The following is a 15,446-nucleotide window of genomic DNA, read 5'->3' on the forward strand; positions in this document are numbered from 1 at the left end:
CTTGGTATCCCAAAGCACTAAGATTACAGTCATGAGCCTCCGAGCCTGGCCAATTCTTTCATTTATTCAATGAGTATTTATTATTAGACATGATTGAATATAAAACTGAAAAATGTCTTGTACATGCACTAGTCAATACAGTTGACTTGTTTCTTTTAAGAAAATTAATTTACCCCTTTAGCAGCTAGGGTTTGAACTACTAAATTCATCTTATTGACTCACAAATGTTTGTCATATGTAACCACCTCTAGGAAACTACTGAAAGACTATCTCTGACGTTTGTCAGAACAATTTGCATTTATAAAGAGTGACATTTTGTTATTGACCAAATTAAATAAAATCATTATTTTAATTTGACATTTTGCTTTTAACTGATTTTTCTATGATGGTTGTTGAAGGAATTGGATTGTTCAAAATGTTACAAAATAGGATATTTCAGGTTATTCACAAAGTAAAACTGACATCTTTGAAGCACAGTTCACAGCTAATGAAAATGTTCAAATGGACACTTTAAAAAATTTTCTTGCTGGGCGTGGTGGCTCACGCCTGTATCCCCAGCACTTTGGGAGGCCAAGGCGGGTGGATCACTTGAGATCAGAATTTGAAATCAGCCTGGTCAACATGGGGAAACCCCATCTCTACTAAGAATACAAAAATTAGCCAGGCATGGTGGCGGGCGCCTGTAATCCCAGCTACTTGGGAGGCTGAGGCAGGAGAATTGCTTGAACCCAGGAGGCGGTTTCAGTAAGCTGAGATCACGCCATTGCACTCCAGCCTGGGCCACAGAGCATGACTCCATCTAAAAAACAAATAAACAAATAAAAAAATTTTCTTTACCGGGTGCAGTGGCTCACGCCTGTAATCCCAGCACTTTGGGAGGCCAAAGCAGGTGGATCACTTGAGGTCAGGAGTTCACGACCAGCCCGGCCAACATGGTGAAACCGCATCTCTACTAAAAATACAAAAGTTAGCCAGATGTGGTGGCACGCACCTGTAATCCCAGCTACTTGGGAGGCTGAGGCAGGAGAATTTCTTGAACCCAGGTGGTGGAGGTTGCAGTGAGCCAAGATGTCGCCACTGCACTCCAGCCTGGGTGACAGAGCGAGACTCTGTCTCAGAAAAAAACATAAAAAAAAAGAAATAAGAAATATAATCTGAAGTAAACATTTTTAGATGAACTATAATATACCTACAGAAGAGTGCTGATATCGTAAGGGTACAGCTCAGTGAATTGTCATCAAGATAGAATTATTACCCTCCCATGTCACCACCCCTTAGGTCAAAAAGTAGAACATTACCAGGGCCCTGGAAGTCCTGTTGTTGCTTCCTTTCTTTAATTACTACCCCTCTCCTGCTCGGCAGAGGTAATCCTGACTTGTAACACCACATATTGATTTTGTCACATAAATAGGCACATTTTAGAGTTTGACCCATTTTCATTTGAAATTTTCTATATTCTTCTAGGTTATAAAATTAATGAATTATATTTTGAATGAGACCAGCACTTGTTACATATATTTAGTAATTAATAGAAATTGTTTAGGTAATTAACATGAAATATCAGATGAGGAAAACTTACTTTCCTATAGTCATTATTTTTCTATATAGTGAAAAGGAAAGGACAGTGGATTCTTAGATTTGTTTCATGTTTTACTTTTCTAATTAGTTGATGCCTTTACCTGTGGTTAAGATATGGAAAAAGCAATAAATTATTTAGGATTTTCTGCTCACTGAATTTTATTGTGTTTAAAAGCATTTAAAAACAATTAAGTATATACATGCACTTATAAGAAATTTGATGCAAGCAAATGAGACTAAATGTTGGCTCCTTAGAGATTTTTTAATGTTTCCTTTGTCTCTCCTCTTCAGTGGAAGCATTGACATTTCCTCCTTCTTCTGGAAAGTCATTCATCATGGGAGCAGATGAAGCCCTTGAAAGTGAACTGGGACTTGGAGAACTAGCAGGCCTTACGGTGGCCAATGAAGCAGACTCACTAACTTACGATGTAAGTAGTAGTTTTGTTTTTGATGTGTTTACTTGGTTTTTAAAAATAAAAACTTGGGCTGGGTGTGGTGGCTCACACCTGTAATCCAGCACTTTGGGAGGCCGAGGTGGGCAGATCACTTGAGGTCAGGAGTTCAAAATCAGCCTGGCCAACATGGAGAAACACTGTCTCTACAGAAAATACAAAAAATTAGCCAGGCATGGTGGCAGGTGCCTATAATCCCAGCTACTCGGGAGGCTAAGGCAGGAGAATTGCTTGAGCCCGGGAGGCAGAGGTTGCAGTGAGCCAAGATCGCACCACTGCACTCCAGCCTGTGCAACAGAGTGAGACTCCATCTCAAAAAAGTAAAATAAAATAAAAAGTTGATTTTATAGAAAATGAAGGCAATGGTAAAACTTCTTTACAAGTATAGAACTTGGTTCAGTTTTCACTGCAAACTTTGAAAGATACATAAAGAAAAACTAACATTTTTCCGTAACCTAGAGATTAAAATTTTGGGCTTTACCTAAATCCATAATTTAGTATGATTTGTTTATTGGTTTTTGATAGGGGAAAGAATTCCTTTTTCCGTTACCAAATTTGGATTTTGTTTTCTTTTTTAGGGCACCAGCAATTAGTTGTAATTCATGCCTACCTAAACAATATTTGCCTTGCTTCTTTAGTACACTAGTCAATATCCTGTTGAGAAGATATTTTAATTATTAGTAGGCATGGATGTATATATACAGTGTGCTTTCCAGATGTTAAGGCTGACCCATCAGAGATTTGGACCAAAATTGAAATCTTTGTACCTTTGGGCATACATTTACTTAATTCCAAACATAATTGTTTAATAAATGTGTTTATAGGGCTGGGCGCGGTGGCTCATGCCTGTAATCCCAGCACTTTGGGAGGCCAAGGCGGGTGGATCACGAGGTCAGGAGATCGGGACCATCCTGGGTCACACGGTGAAACCCCGTCTCTATTAAAAATACAAAAAATTAGCCGGGCATGGTGGCGGGTGCCTGTAGTCCCAGCTACTCGGGAGGCTGAGGCAGGAGAATGGCGTGAACTCGGGAGGTGGAGCTTGCAGTGAGCCGAGATCTCGCCACTATACTCCAGCCGGGCGGCAGAGCAAGACTCCGCCTCAAAAAAAAAAAAATATGTTTATAATTGCTCATCACAATAAATAATTTATTAGAAAAATAGTTGCTTATGTCATAGGTGAAGTATTTATAACCTGCCTTATTTCATTAAATTCCTCTCACTTTGATAGTTTATGATCTCTGTTGGAAAACACAATGTATCTGTTGCAGCACATGCACCATACAGGGGATGTAGGATGGATGCCTAAGCAAACCATAGGTATGGTAAAGAAGCACTCCAAAGAATAATGCTTACCACCCACTCCTCTTCATACAGATAAAAAAACTCCCAACCTCTTTGCTAAGCCCATTAGTAAGTCTTTTGGGTTCTACCTCCAAAAACAGTTGAAATCCATATACTACTTTTCACTTTCTATCCTGGTCCATTTTTTTCTTAGCCAGAGCTACTACAATAACCATCTAATCTAAATGGGCTCCTTGCACTCCATTCTCCATAAATATGATACAGATTTACAAAAAAAAATTTTTTTTTTAAGGCAGAGTCTCACTTGGTCACCCAGGCTGGAGTGCAGTGGCTTGATCTCAGCTCACTGCTCCCTCCGCCCTGCCGGGCTCAAATGATCCTCCCGTCTCAGCCTCCCAAGTAGCTGGGACCATAGGCACGCCCCATCACACCCAGGTACTTTCTTTTATTTTTGGTAGAGACAGGCTTTTGCCATATTGCTCAGGCTGGTCTCAAACTCCTAAGCTCAAGCAGTTCACCTGCCTCAGCCTCCCCAAAAATGCTGGGTTTACAGGTGTGAACCACCATGCCTGACCTGATAAAGATTTTTAAAAAATCATTTCTAAGCCAGGTGCGGTGGCTCACACCTGTAATCCCAGCACTTTGGGAGGCCGAGGCGGGCGGATCACGAGGTCAGGAGATCGAGACCATCCTGGCTAACACAGTGAAACCCTGTCTCTACTAAAAATACAAAAAAACTAGCCAGGCGTTGTGGTGGGCGCCTGTAGTCCCAGCTGCTCAGAAGGCTGAGGCAGGAGAATGGCGTGAACCCGGGAGGCAGAGTTTGCAGTGAGCCGAGATTGTGCCACCGCACTCCAGCCTGGGCAATAGAGCGAGACTGCCTCTCAAAAAAAAAAAAAAAAAAAATCATTTCTATTTCCAATGTTTTTGTTGCCTTATATTTCATGTTTGTCTTTTTAAAACACTGTTAAGTTGATTTTTGCTTTTTTTTTGGTAATTTTTGATAACCTTTGTCTTTTAATTGGAGCATTCAATCTTTTTTTTTTTTTTTTTGAGGCAGAGTCTCACTCTGCTGCCCAGGATGGAATGCAGTAGTGTGATCACAGCTCACTGTAGCCTTGACCTTCTAGGCTTAAGCCATCCTCCCACCTCAGCCTCCCAAGTAGCTGGGACCATAGGTGTGCGCCACCATGCCTGGCTTTTTAATTTTTTGTATAGACGGGATCTTGCTATACTGCCTAGGCTGGTCTTGAACTGCTGGGCTCAAGCAATCTGCCCCCCTCAGCCTCACAGAGTGCTGGGATTACAGGCATGAGCGAGCCATCGTGCCTGGCTGGGGTAGATTATTTTTTATTTAACCTTCCACCTTTCTACTACTTGGAATTTCTACACTCGTTTGTTACTCTTCAATGGGTACCCTAGAGAGTATCACATACATCTTTATCAAAATTTTCTATGCAAAGACCTTATAATGCTTTTAATTCTTAATTCCCACCCTACTTATATGTCATTCTTGTTACACATTTCTGAATATGTTTATCTTCTAAAAGAAAATTATTGTTTTGTACACTCTATATTCAGTTAGGATTATTTATTTTACATTTTACATTATCCTTTACACATTCTGCTTTTTAAAATTCTTTTCTGCATGTCTGACTGTCCATCTGGGATCACTTTCTTTTCACCTGAGAACGTTTAGTATTTCTCTTTAGTGAAGGTCTGTTGGTATCCAGTTCTCACTGTGTCCTGTTTTCTGAAATATGTTTGTTTAGCCTGAGTGGGTCAACTGTGATTGCATATTGAATTCTAGTTGGCAGAGGTGTTTTTTTTTTTTTTATTTTTTTACTCTAAACATAGTATTTTACTGTCTTTGTTTTTATGTTTTCTGCTAAGGTCAACTATCATATCTGTTGTTGGACATTTAATGGTAGTCTGATTTTTTTCACTATTATTATCTGTGTCTTTTTTTTTTAGCCAAGGTTTGTTTTCCTTTTTATTTAAGTTTCTTGAAGTTCTTAAATCTTTATGGCTTGATATATTTTCATCACTTTTGTAAAGTTCTCAGCCATTTCTCTTCGAGTACCACTCTTGCACCTCTCTCTCTCTCTTCTCTTTTTGGAACATAGTTACATGTGTGTTATACCTTCTTCCTCTTCTTCCTGTGACCTCTGTCTCCTGTTCCCCTTCTTTATTTTTTTTATGATTCATCTTTCAGTTCACTAATTGTCTCTTCAGTAATCTGTAGTCAGTAGTTAAGCCCATCTATTGAGGTCTTACAGTTTTTGCTTTTTTTTTTTTTTTTTTTGAGACAGAGTTTTGCTCTGTCGCCCAGGCTGTAGTGCAGTGGCGCGATCTCAGCTGACTGCAAGCTCCGCCTCCCGGGTTCATGCCCTTCTCCTGCCTCAGCCTTCCGTGTAGCTGGGACTGCAGGTGCCCACCACCACGCCCAGCTAATTTTTTTTTTTTTTTTTTTTTGTATTTTTAGTAGAGATGGGGTTTTCATCGTGTTAGCCAGGATGGTCTTGATCTCCTGACCTTGTGATCCGCCCGACTCTGCCTCCCAAAGTGCTGGGATTATAGGTGTGAGCCACAGCATCTGGCTGGTTTTTGCTTCTTGAATTTTTTTTTTTTTTTTGAGGTGGAGTCTCGCTTTGTCGCCAGGCTGGAGTGCAGTGGCGTAATCTCGGCTCACTGCAGCCTCTGCCTCCCGGGTTCAAGCAATTCTCCTGCCTCAGCCTCCCTGGTAGCTGAGATTACAGGCACATACCACCATGCCCAGCTAATTTTTGTATTCTTAGTAGAGACAGGGTTTCACCGTGTTGGTCAGGATGGTCTCGATCTCCTGACCTCATCATCCACCCGCCTCGGCCTCCCAAAGTGCTGGGATTACAGGTGTGAGCCACCGCGCCTGGCCGAATTCTTTTTTTTAGATTGTTTACAGATTTCTTCCAAAATTTTCAATCTTGTCTTTTATCTCCTTGAACATAATCAACATTATTATTATTATTAATTTTTTTGAGACAGAATCTTACTCTCTTACCCAGGCTGGTGTGCAATGGTGTGATCTTGACTCACTGCAACTTCTGCCTTCTGGGCTCAGGCTCTCCTCCCATCTCAGCCTCTTGAGTAGCTGGGGCTGCAGATGTTCACCAGTACGCCCAGCTAAAGCATGATTATTTTAAAGTTGAATTGGAAACTCTGTAGTTCTTTTACTGTTATGTGTTGTTTCTGCTCATTTTCAGTTATATTGTCTTACATCCTTATGTACATAATTATTTTTATTTTCAAGAAACTGTTATTTGAAAAGTTGTCTGTAGAAATACCTTCAGACCAAATGCTATAATTTAAATTGCTTTTCTCAGATGTATGCAGCCACTACCTCTGGGATCTGGGATCGCTTTATTCCATTTTAAATTTTTACAGTCCCTGCAAGCTTGGCTTTTTCTAGTTTACCCTTATGTGTAGGATGCCACCCTTTGAAATCATAACCCAAAGCAAAGTGACTTACTGAGCCCCACTGTCATGGCAGGTTCATCAATTTGTATCCCCACGACACTTCAAATCTGTCAGAAAAACTGCTCGGCTTCTCAGCCATCCCCTCTGGAATCAGTAAACAGTGTCTGGGGGAAAACAGCCCAAATATTGGGCTCACCTTTTAGGCCTCTGTTCTCTGGATTTTGGCCTGGTTTTTCTTCAGTATTTTTTCTCTGTTTTTTATGTTTAATTCTGCTTTTCTACTTGTCCTTAGTGCAGAGGTGGTCCCAATTACCTGATTTGTCATGGCTAGAAGCAGAAGTTCCCATTAGATAACTTTTGTTCCCTCTGTTCTGTCCCCACAAAGAGTTTATCCAGTATGTAATGGAACTTAGTCCTCTCTCCAGATAAAGCTCATTCTTTTTTCATAGCTTTTAATTGTTAGAAAACTTGATGTTAGGTCTGTCACTTGGTTTCCAAAAGTAGTTCCTGGTTTCATAATAATACCAGTAACCTATGGCTATGTAACAAATTATGCCAAAACTTAGTAGCTTAAAACAAAAAACATTTATTATCTTCATAGTTTCTGTGGGTCAGGAATACAGAAGCAGTTTAGCCAGGTGATTCTGTCTTAGGGTCTCCAATGTAGTTGCAATCAAGATGTTGGCCAGAGCTGCAGTATCACCTGAAGACTTGACTTGTGGGGTGGATCTGCTTTCAAGCTCTTCCTGTGGTTGTTGAGAGGCCTTGGTTCTTTGCTGGCTATTGGTGGAGACTTTAGTTCCTCACCACATAGGTCTCTCCATGGGCTTTTCAGCATGGCAGCTGGCTTCCCCCAATGTTAGTGCATGTGAAAAGAGAAAGAGCAAGAACACCCAAGATGGAAGATGTTACAACTTGTTATCACTTCTGCTATATTCTGTTGGTGACAGAGACCAACCCCATAATGGGGGAGGGAACTATATAAGGTTTACCTATAAGGAAGTGGGGCTGATTGGGGCCATCTTAGTGGCTGCCTACCACATTAAGACGTTCAGAAGGAATTTGATTGCTCTTTCACATGAAAGCCTTTCAGGTGCTTAAAAAGAGCAGACATGATTCAATTCAACTTTTCTTCTTCCAGAATAACCAGCCCCAGTAGTTACAGTAGTTCCTTTGATGATGTATTTTATGTTCTCTTGTTATCCTGATTTGACATGTTCTATCCATTTTTTTTTCTGCAGATGTTTTATTGAGGGTAACTTCTAAATTCAGACTGCTTGGGTTTGAATCCAGGCCCTTCCACTTACTAGCGGGGTTCTTTGGGCAAGTCACTTAACTTCTCTTTTCCTGATGTGTCTAGTCTGTAAAGTAGAGATACTGTTAATTCCTTCTTCATAGAGTTATTTTGAGGATTAAGTGAGTTAATGCATATAACGTATTTTCAGTAATGGTCAAAATAATGAATAATGCCCAAAATAACAGCTATTGTTAGTATTGCTGTATTTTTGTCATTTGTAAATAAGTAGTATTTCTCCAGTCTTTAACCAATACAGTCATACATTGCTTAATGATAGGGATACATTCTGAGAAATGGGTTCATTAGGTGATTTCATTGTTGTGCAAACATCATAGAGTGTACTTACAAGCCTAAATGGCATAGGCTTTACAAATCTATACAGCATGTTACTGTACTGTAGGCAACTGTAACACAATGGTAAGTATCTAAACATGTCTAAACATAGAAAAGGTGCAGTAAAAATACAGTGTAAAATTTTAAAATGGTACACTTGTGTAGGACACTTATCACGAATGGCGCTTGCAGGACTAAAAGTTGCTCTGAATGAGTCAGTGAGTGAGTGATGAGTGAATGTGAAGGTCTAGGACATTACTGTACACTACCATTGACTTTGTAAACACTGTACACCTAAGCTGTGCTAAATTATATATAAAAAATTTCCTTCAGTAATAAATTAGACTTCGCTTACTATAATTTTTTACTTTATAAACTGAATTTTTAAAAACATTTTGACACAGCTTAAAACACAAACACATTGTATAGCTGTAGAAGAATATTCTCTTCCTTTATATCCGTATTCTATAAGCTTTTTCCTATTTTTAAAATTTTTAATGTTTATTTTACTTTTTAACTTTTTTGTTAAGAATGAATACACATACACGCATATTAACCTAGGCCTATACAGAGTCAGGATCGTCAGTATCACTCTCTTCTACCTCCACATCTTGTCCCACTAGAAGGTCTTCAGGGGCAGTCACAGTCATGGAGCTGTCATCTTTTGTGATAACAGTGCCTTCTAACCTGTCTAAAGCTGTTTTACAGTTAACTTTTAAAAAATAAGTAGAAGGAATATACTGTAGAATAAAAATTATAATACATAAGCCAGTAACAGCAGTTTATTATCATTATCCAGTATTGTATTCTGTACATAATTATACGTGCTAGATTTTAATACCACTGGCAGCACAAATAGGTTTGTTTACACCAGCATCACCACAAACATGTGAGTAATGTATTGTGCTACAACATTAAAACAGCTATGATGTTACTATAGGAATTTTTCAGGTCCATTATTATTTTATGGGACCAGCATCATATATGTGGTCCATTGTTGACCAAAATGTAGTTATGTGGCTCATGATTGTACTTTTGCTACCCTTATTTAAACTTAGTCTGATTGCTAGCCTTGGAGTGTGAAGAATTCATACCCTGTGGTGCTAGTGTAAAATCAAATATAATCTACCTCTTTAGCTTTTCTGTTATATAATTGGAATGAAAAAATAATGCTTTTTTTTTTTCATTTTTGAGATTGAGTTACCACGGAGGGAAAGAACATGTGTGTGTTTTACCAGTAGAACGCATTCTTTGTGTTATCTCTTCCATTTTTAACATTTTATGTTTCCAGTTTATAAACTTTGCCTCCAGTTTGATGAAGAAAATTTAGCTATTAGAAAGTATTTAAAATCTCGAAAGTATGATATTTTAAAATGTTAGCAGGTTTAAAGATAACTTAGTTTTTCAACTGTTACCCAAAATTATACTTGTATACTGTAATTTGTGTTAAATTACTTGGTCTTATTTATCATCCTAGTAAGATCTATTTTATATAATTTAATTCACTTTTTATATTGAATTATGTTAATTGTTTTTGTAATACACCTTTCATATTTCTTCAAAGAAAACTAGTGTTGGGTTATTGCTAATTTTGCTTCGTGGTTTGGTTATTTACATATAAAAATTATATTGTTTTAAAAATTGCAAAGTGATCATTTATTGACAAATCAGCAAGAATTAATGTTGAAATGCAAATTTTTTCCCCTGTCCTTAACTAAGTGTGTAGATATCTTTGTTTTGTTTCTTTAATAGATAGCAAACAATAAAGATGCATTGAGGAAGACATGGAACCCTAAGTTTACATTGAGAAGTCACTTTGATGGCATCCGAGCCCTTGCTTTCCATCCCATTGAGCCTGTTTTGATAACAGCATCAGAGGATCACACATTAAAAATGTGGAATTTACAGAAAACAGCCCCAGCCAAAAAGTGAGAATATTCTACTTTAACAATATTTGAATATTTTAAGTAACATTTTCAGCAGAAAACTACATATTTTATTATTTCTGTTAAATTTCCGATATTTCTTTTAGTTCTTTCTTCCATGTCATGTAATTTATTGTGTTTTTCCATTTATACAACCTAATGCTAGGTTAGAAAACTGATGCTTAGGAAGATATGGTATTATCTGTTGCTTTCACCAGGGTTTGTGAATACTGATTATGGTCTTTATACATAACAGTATTTTTAAATGGCTGCTATATTTGGGGAGCCCCTTATCCATACTGAAGGTTTGGACTGTTCTTATAAACAGGTATATACATCTTTAAAATAATCGAATCTCCACCTCCACCTTGCCCCATTGTTTACTAGATTTAGACTTATGGGATCGAGCAGAGAAAAGCCTCACTGGGATGGGTGGAGGATCTTGGTCTTGCCTTTTGGCCTTGAGACTTTAGGTACTTTCCATACCCACCAATATGTCTAGACTCAGAGGCTAACATAACTGCTAGTGCTCGCCTTGGCCCTTTAGTTCCTTTCTAAGCATGGATAGACATGAGTTAGTATAAACCCTTTAAAAGTCACATAGCTAAATCTGATTCTGCTTGCTTGGGTCCTTATCAGAGCTCCACTCCTTTGGGTCACATGTCAAAAAAAAAAAAAGAACCAGCATCTGCCAGCAAAGACCCTTTTGCAGTGTTAGGCACTTTGTTATTATAAGTCATCACTGAACATCAAATAGAGGAGGTTACAAAAGTTTTACTACTAATGGAGGAGATCTATTGCCTGGCTTAAGAGAGATCAGTGTCATTCATGCTGTGTCATACATAGGGTAGATGAAATACTTGATTTATCAGTCTGCTTCAGATAGCTCAACTAGATATTGCTAAAACTAGATGGACTTTCACATAGATTAGGTGTTTTCAGAAGAGAAAAATAGTTTACTGGTTACATTGTGAGATAACATGTCTATGCATAACTGCAGTACAATGTAGAAAACGGTAAGTACGTGACTTTAAATCCAGTTTCCATCAAAGTCATAGCCAGTATTAGGGTATAGTGTACCTATAATAATGGTGTTCTGAGTAATGAATAAACTGATAATTTGGACAGTCTCTTCAGTATGAAGGATAGACGTATTATCCTTATTGGAAAGGCAAGGAAATAAAAGTACCATTGGCTGATATCCTACTATGTGCATGATTGTGTCCTGGGGTGTTTTTTAAATTGTAGAATCCTATTTAATCCTGTGATTATTTGGTGTTATTCCCATTTTTCTGTTTTGTTTTAAACGGAGTAATCTGAAGCTCTGAAAGATTAAATAATTTGCTTAAAGTTAGCCAATTAGTGACAGAACTGGAAATTGAGTTCAGAAATTTATCTCTTCAAAGCTCATGTTGTTTCTCTTGAATGAAGCTGTCTTTCCCTTTAGTCAAATAGATTATGACAGGGCTAAAAATACTGTAACAAGATATTATTACTAAATAAGAATCTTGTTTCTTGATGCCATGAAAGTATAATTGGTGTTAAGTAAGCTTTCTTATGTATTGTGTAGTTGAGAATGGTATATTCCCATAATGTTTGTATTTTTAAAGGCAATTTTATGACATATATTTAATTATACTGTTTACTGAAACTTAGAATGGTAAAGTCATCTCTCTCTGATTTAGGAGCACTTCTCTTGATGTAGAACCTATCTATACATTCAGAGCCCATAAGTAAGTATATGCTTTTTCTTTATTTTAAACCGATATCTTTGTAAAATAGCCTGGTTAGGATATTTTATTTTCTTTCACTTACTAGGTATTCTTTGTATTTAGGAGTGTTTTTTTAATGTAAAGGAATTTGGCAGATAATATAATGCTAAAACCAAGTTCATCATTGCCAAATAGGGATTTGTGCTTAAATTAGATTTTATTTACATGATGTTTAAGTGAGGTACATATTTATATCTTTAAACTAGAGCCAACTAGGCTTAAATATTAGAAATTCCAACTTTTTTTCCTCATATAATCTGGATTAAAATATTCAAGTGCCTGCTTTGGTAGTAGATACCCTACAATTGGAAAGATACAGAGATTAGCAAGGCCTCAGTACAAGGATAACACAGATTCACGAAGGGTTCCATATTTTTCTTTTTCTTTTCTTTTTGTTTTTTGAGACGGGGTCTCGCTCTGTTGCCCAGGCTGGAGTGCAGTGGCATGATCCAGTGGATACAAGGTTTTACACTGTTGGCCAGGGTGGTTGTGAACTCCTGGGCTTGAACTCTTGACCTCAAGTGATCCACCCACCACAGCCTCCCAAAGTGCTAGGATTACAGGTGCCTGGCCGAAGGGTTTCATATTTTTCTAAACATGGAAACAAAAGAATATTACCAGCCACCACAAAAACACAATTAGTTACATAGACCGTTGATACTTTATAGCAACTACACAATCAAGTATGTGTAATAACCAGCTAACATGATGACAGGATCAAATGGGCACATATCAGTGTTAACCTTGAATGTAAAAGGGCTAAATGCCCCAATTAAAAGGCATACGGTGGCAAGTTGCATAAAGAAGCAAGACCCAACTGTATTCTATCTTTAAGCGACCCACCTCACATGCAGTTAACACCCATAGGCTCAGAGAAAAGGGATGAAGAACAATCAACCAAGCAAATGGAAAACAGAAAAAAGCAGGAGTTGCTACTCTAATTTCAGACAAAACAGTTTAAACCAACAAAGATCAGTAAAGACAAAGAAGGGCATTACATGACAGTAAAGGATTCAATTCAAGAAAATTCTTAACTATCTTAAATATATATGCACCCAACATAGGAGCACCCAGATTCATAAATTCTTGGAGACTGTCAAAAAGATTTATATAACTATACAATAATAGTGGGAGACTTTAACACCCCACTGATGTATTAGATCATCAAGGCGGAAAACTAAAATATTCGGGACCTGAACTTGATGCTTGACCAAATGGACCTAACATATCTACAGAACTCTCCACTGCAAAACAACAGAATATACATTCTTCTCATTCGTACATGGCACATATTCTAAAATCAGCCACACTCCTGACCGTTAAACACTTCTCGGCAAATTTAGAAAAACTGAAATCATACCAACCACACTCTCAGACCAAACACAATAAAAATAAAAGTCAGTGGCTGGGTGCAGGGGCTCATGCTTGTAATCTCAGCACTTTGAGAAGCTGAGGCGGGCAGATTGCATGAGCTTAGAAGTTCTGGACCAGCCTGGGCAACATGGCAGAACCCCATCTCTACAAAAAATACAAAAATCAGCCACTAGTGGTGACGTATTCCTGTAGTCTCAGCTTCTTAGGGGGTTGAGGTGGGAGGATGAATTGAGCCCGGGAGGTGGAGTTTGCAGTGAGCTGAGGTCATGCCATTGCACACCAGCCTGGGAAACAGAGCGAGCGATACCCTGTCTCAAATAAATAAATAATAGAAATCAATACCAGGATTGCTCAAAACCATACAGTTACATGGAAATTAACCAGCTCCTGAATGACTTATTGGTAAATAATGAAATTAAGGCAAAAATCAAGAAATTCTTTGAAACTAATGAAACCAAAGCTACAACATACCAGAATCTCTGGGAAATTCTGTGTTGAGAGGGAAATTTATGGTGCTAAACACCCACATCAAAAAATTAGAAATATATCGGCCAGTGCATTGGCTCACACCTGTAATTCCAGCACTTTGGGAGGTTGAGGCGGGTGGATCACAAGGTCAGGAGTTTGAGACTAGCCTGGCCAACATGGTGAAACCCCATCTCTACTAAAAATATAAAAATTAGCTGAGCGCAGTGGCGTGTGCCTGTAATCCCAGCTACTCAGGAGGCTGAGGCAGGAGAATTGCTTGAACCCAGGAGGCAGAGGTTGCGGTGAGCCAATATACCACCACTGCACTCCAACCTGGGCTGCAGAGTGAGATTCCATCTCAAAAAAAAGTTAGATCTCACATTAACAACTTAACATCACACACAAGAGAAAACCAACCCCAAAGCTAGCAGAAGACAAGAAATAACCAAACTCAGAGCGGAACTGAATGAAATTGAGACACAAAAAAACTGTATAAAAGATCATTGAAACCAGAAGTTGGTTCTTCGAAAGAATAAAATAGGTAGACCACTAGCTAAACTAATAAAGAAAAAAAGAGAAGATCCAAATAAACACAACCAGAAATGATAAATGTAATATTACCACCAACCCCACAGAAATACAAAAACCACCCAGAAACTATTATGAACACCTCTATGCACACAAACTAGAAAACGTAGAAGAAATGGATAAATTCCTGGAAACAACATCCCAAGACTAAACCAGGAAGAAATTCTAACTGTGAACAGACCAATAATGAGTTCTGAAATTGAATCAGTAATAAAAAGCTTACCAACAAGAAAAAGCCCAGGTTGAGGTGGATTCACAACTGAATTCTACCTAGCGCTAAAGAAGAACTGGCGCCATTCCTACTAAAACTATTCCAGAAAATTGAGGAAGAGGGGTCGGGTGCAGTGGCTCATGCCTGTAATCCCAGCACTTTGGGAGGCCAAGGTGGGTGGATCATCTGAGATCAGGAGTTCGAGACCAGCCTGGCCAACATGGTGAACCCCCATCTCTGCTAAAAATACAAAAAAATTAGCTGGGCGTGGTGGCAGATGACTGTAATCCCAGCTACTCGGGAGGCTGAGGCAGGAGAATCACTTGAAACCAGGAGGCAGAGGTTGCAGTAAGCCGAGATCGCACCCATTGCATTCCAGCCTGGGCAACAAGAGTGATGAAACTCCATCTCAAAAAAAAAAAAAAAAAAAGAGGAAGAGAGACTTTTCCCTACTCATTCTATGAGGCCAGCATCATCCTGATACCAAAACCTGGCAGAGATACAACAGAAAGGAAAACTTCAGGCCAATATCCTTGATGAACATAGATGCAAAAATCTTCAACCAAATACTAGCAGAGCAAATCCAACAGCACATCAAAAAGCTAATCCACCACAATCAAGCAGGCTTTATCCCTGGGTTGCAAGGTTAGTTCAGTATACACAAATCAATAAATGTGGTTCATCACA

General features: G+C 38.5%; 1 protein-coding gene and 1 pseudogene across 3 annotated transcripts in view; both read left to right on the forward strand.

Moving 5' to 3' along the window:
• Positions 1 to 15,446, forward strand: part of STRN (striatin) — a 123,217-nt gene that overhangs the window by 87,163 nt on the left and 20,608 nt on the right. For all 3 annotated transcript variants that reach the window (XM_063648814.1, XM_054474891.2, XM_054474892.2), the window contains 3 exons: positions 1,870 to 2,006; positions 10,174 to 10,349; positions 12,032 to 12,079. In XM_063648814.1, the coding sequence (XP_063504884.1) occupies positions 1,870 to 2,006; positions 10,174 to 10,349; positions 12,032 to 12,079 (361 nt within the window). The remainder of the gene's footprint in view (positions 1 to 1,869; positions 2,007 to 10,173; positions 10,350 to 12,031; positions 12,080 to 15,446) is intronic.
• LOC129030933 (U6 spliceosomal RNA) lies at positions 12,398 to 12,495 on the forward strand (annotated as a pseudogene).

Source organism: Pongo pygmaeus, chromosome 12 (assembly GCF_028885625.2).
Source record: "Pongo pygmaeus isolate AG05252 chromosome 12, NHGRI_mPonPyg2-v2.0_pri, whole genome shotgun sequence".
Lineage (NCBI taxonomy): Eukaryota > Metazoa > Chordata > Mammalia > Primates > Hominidae > Pongo > Pongo pygmaeus.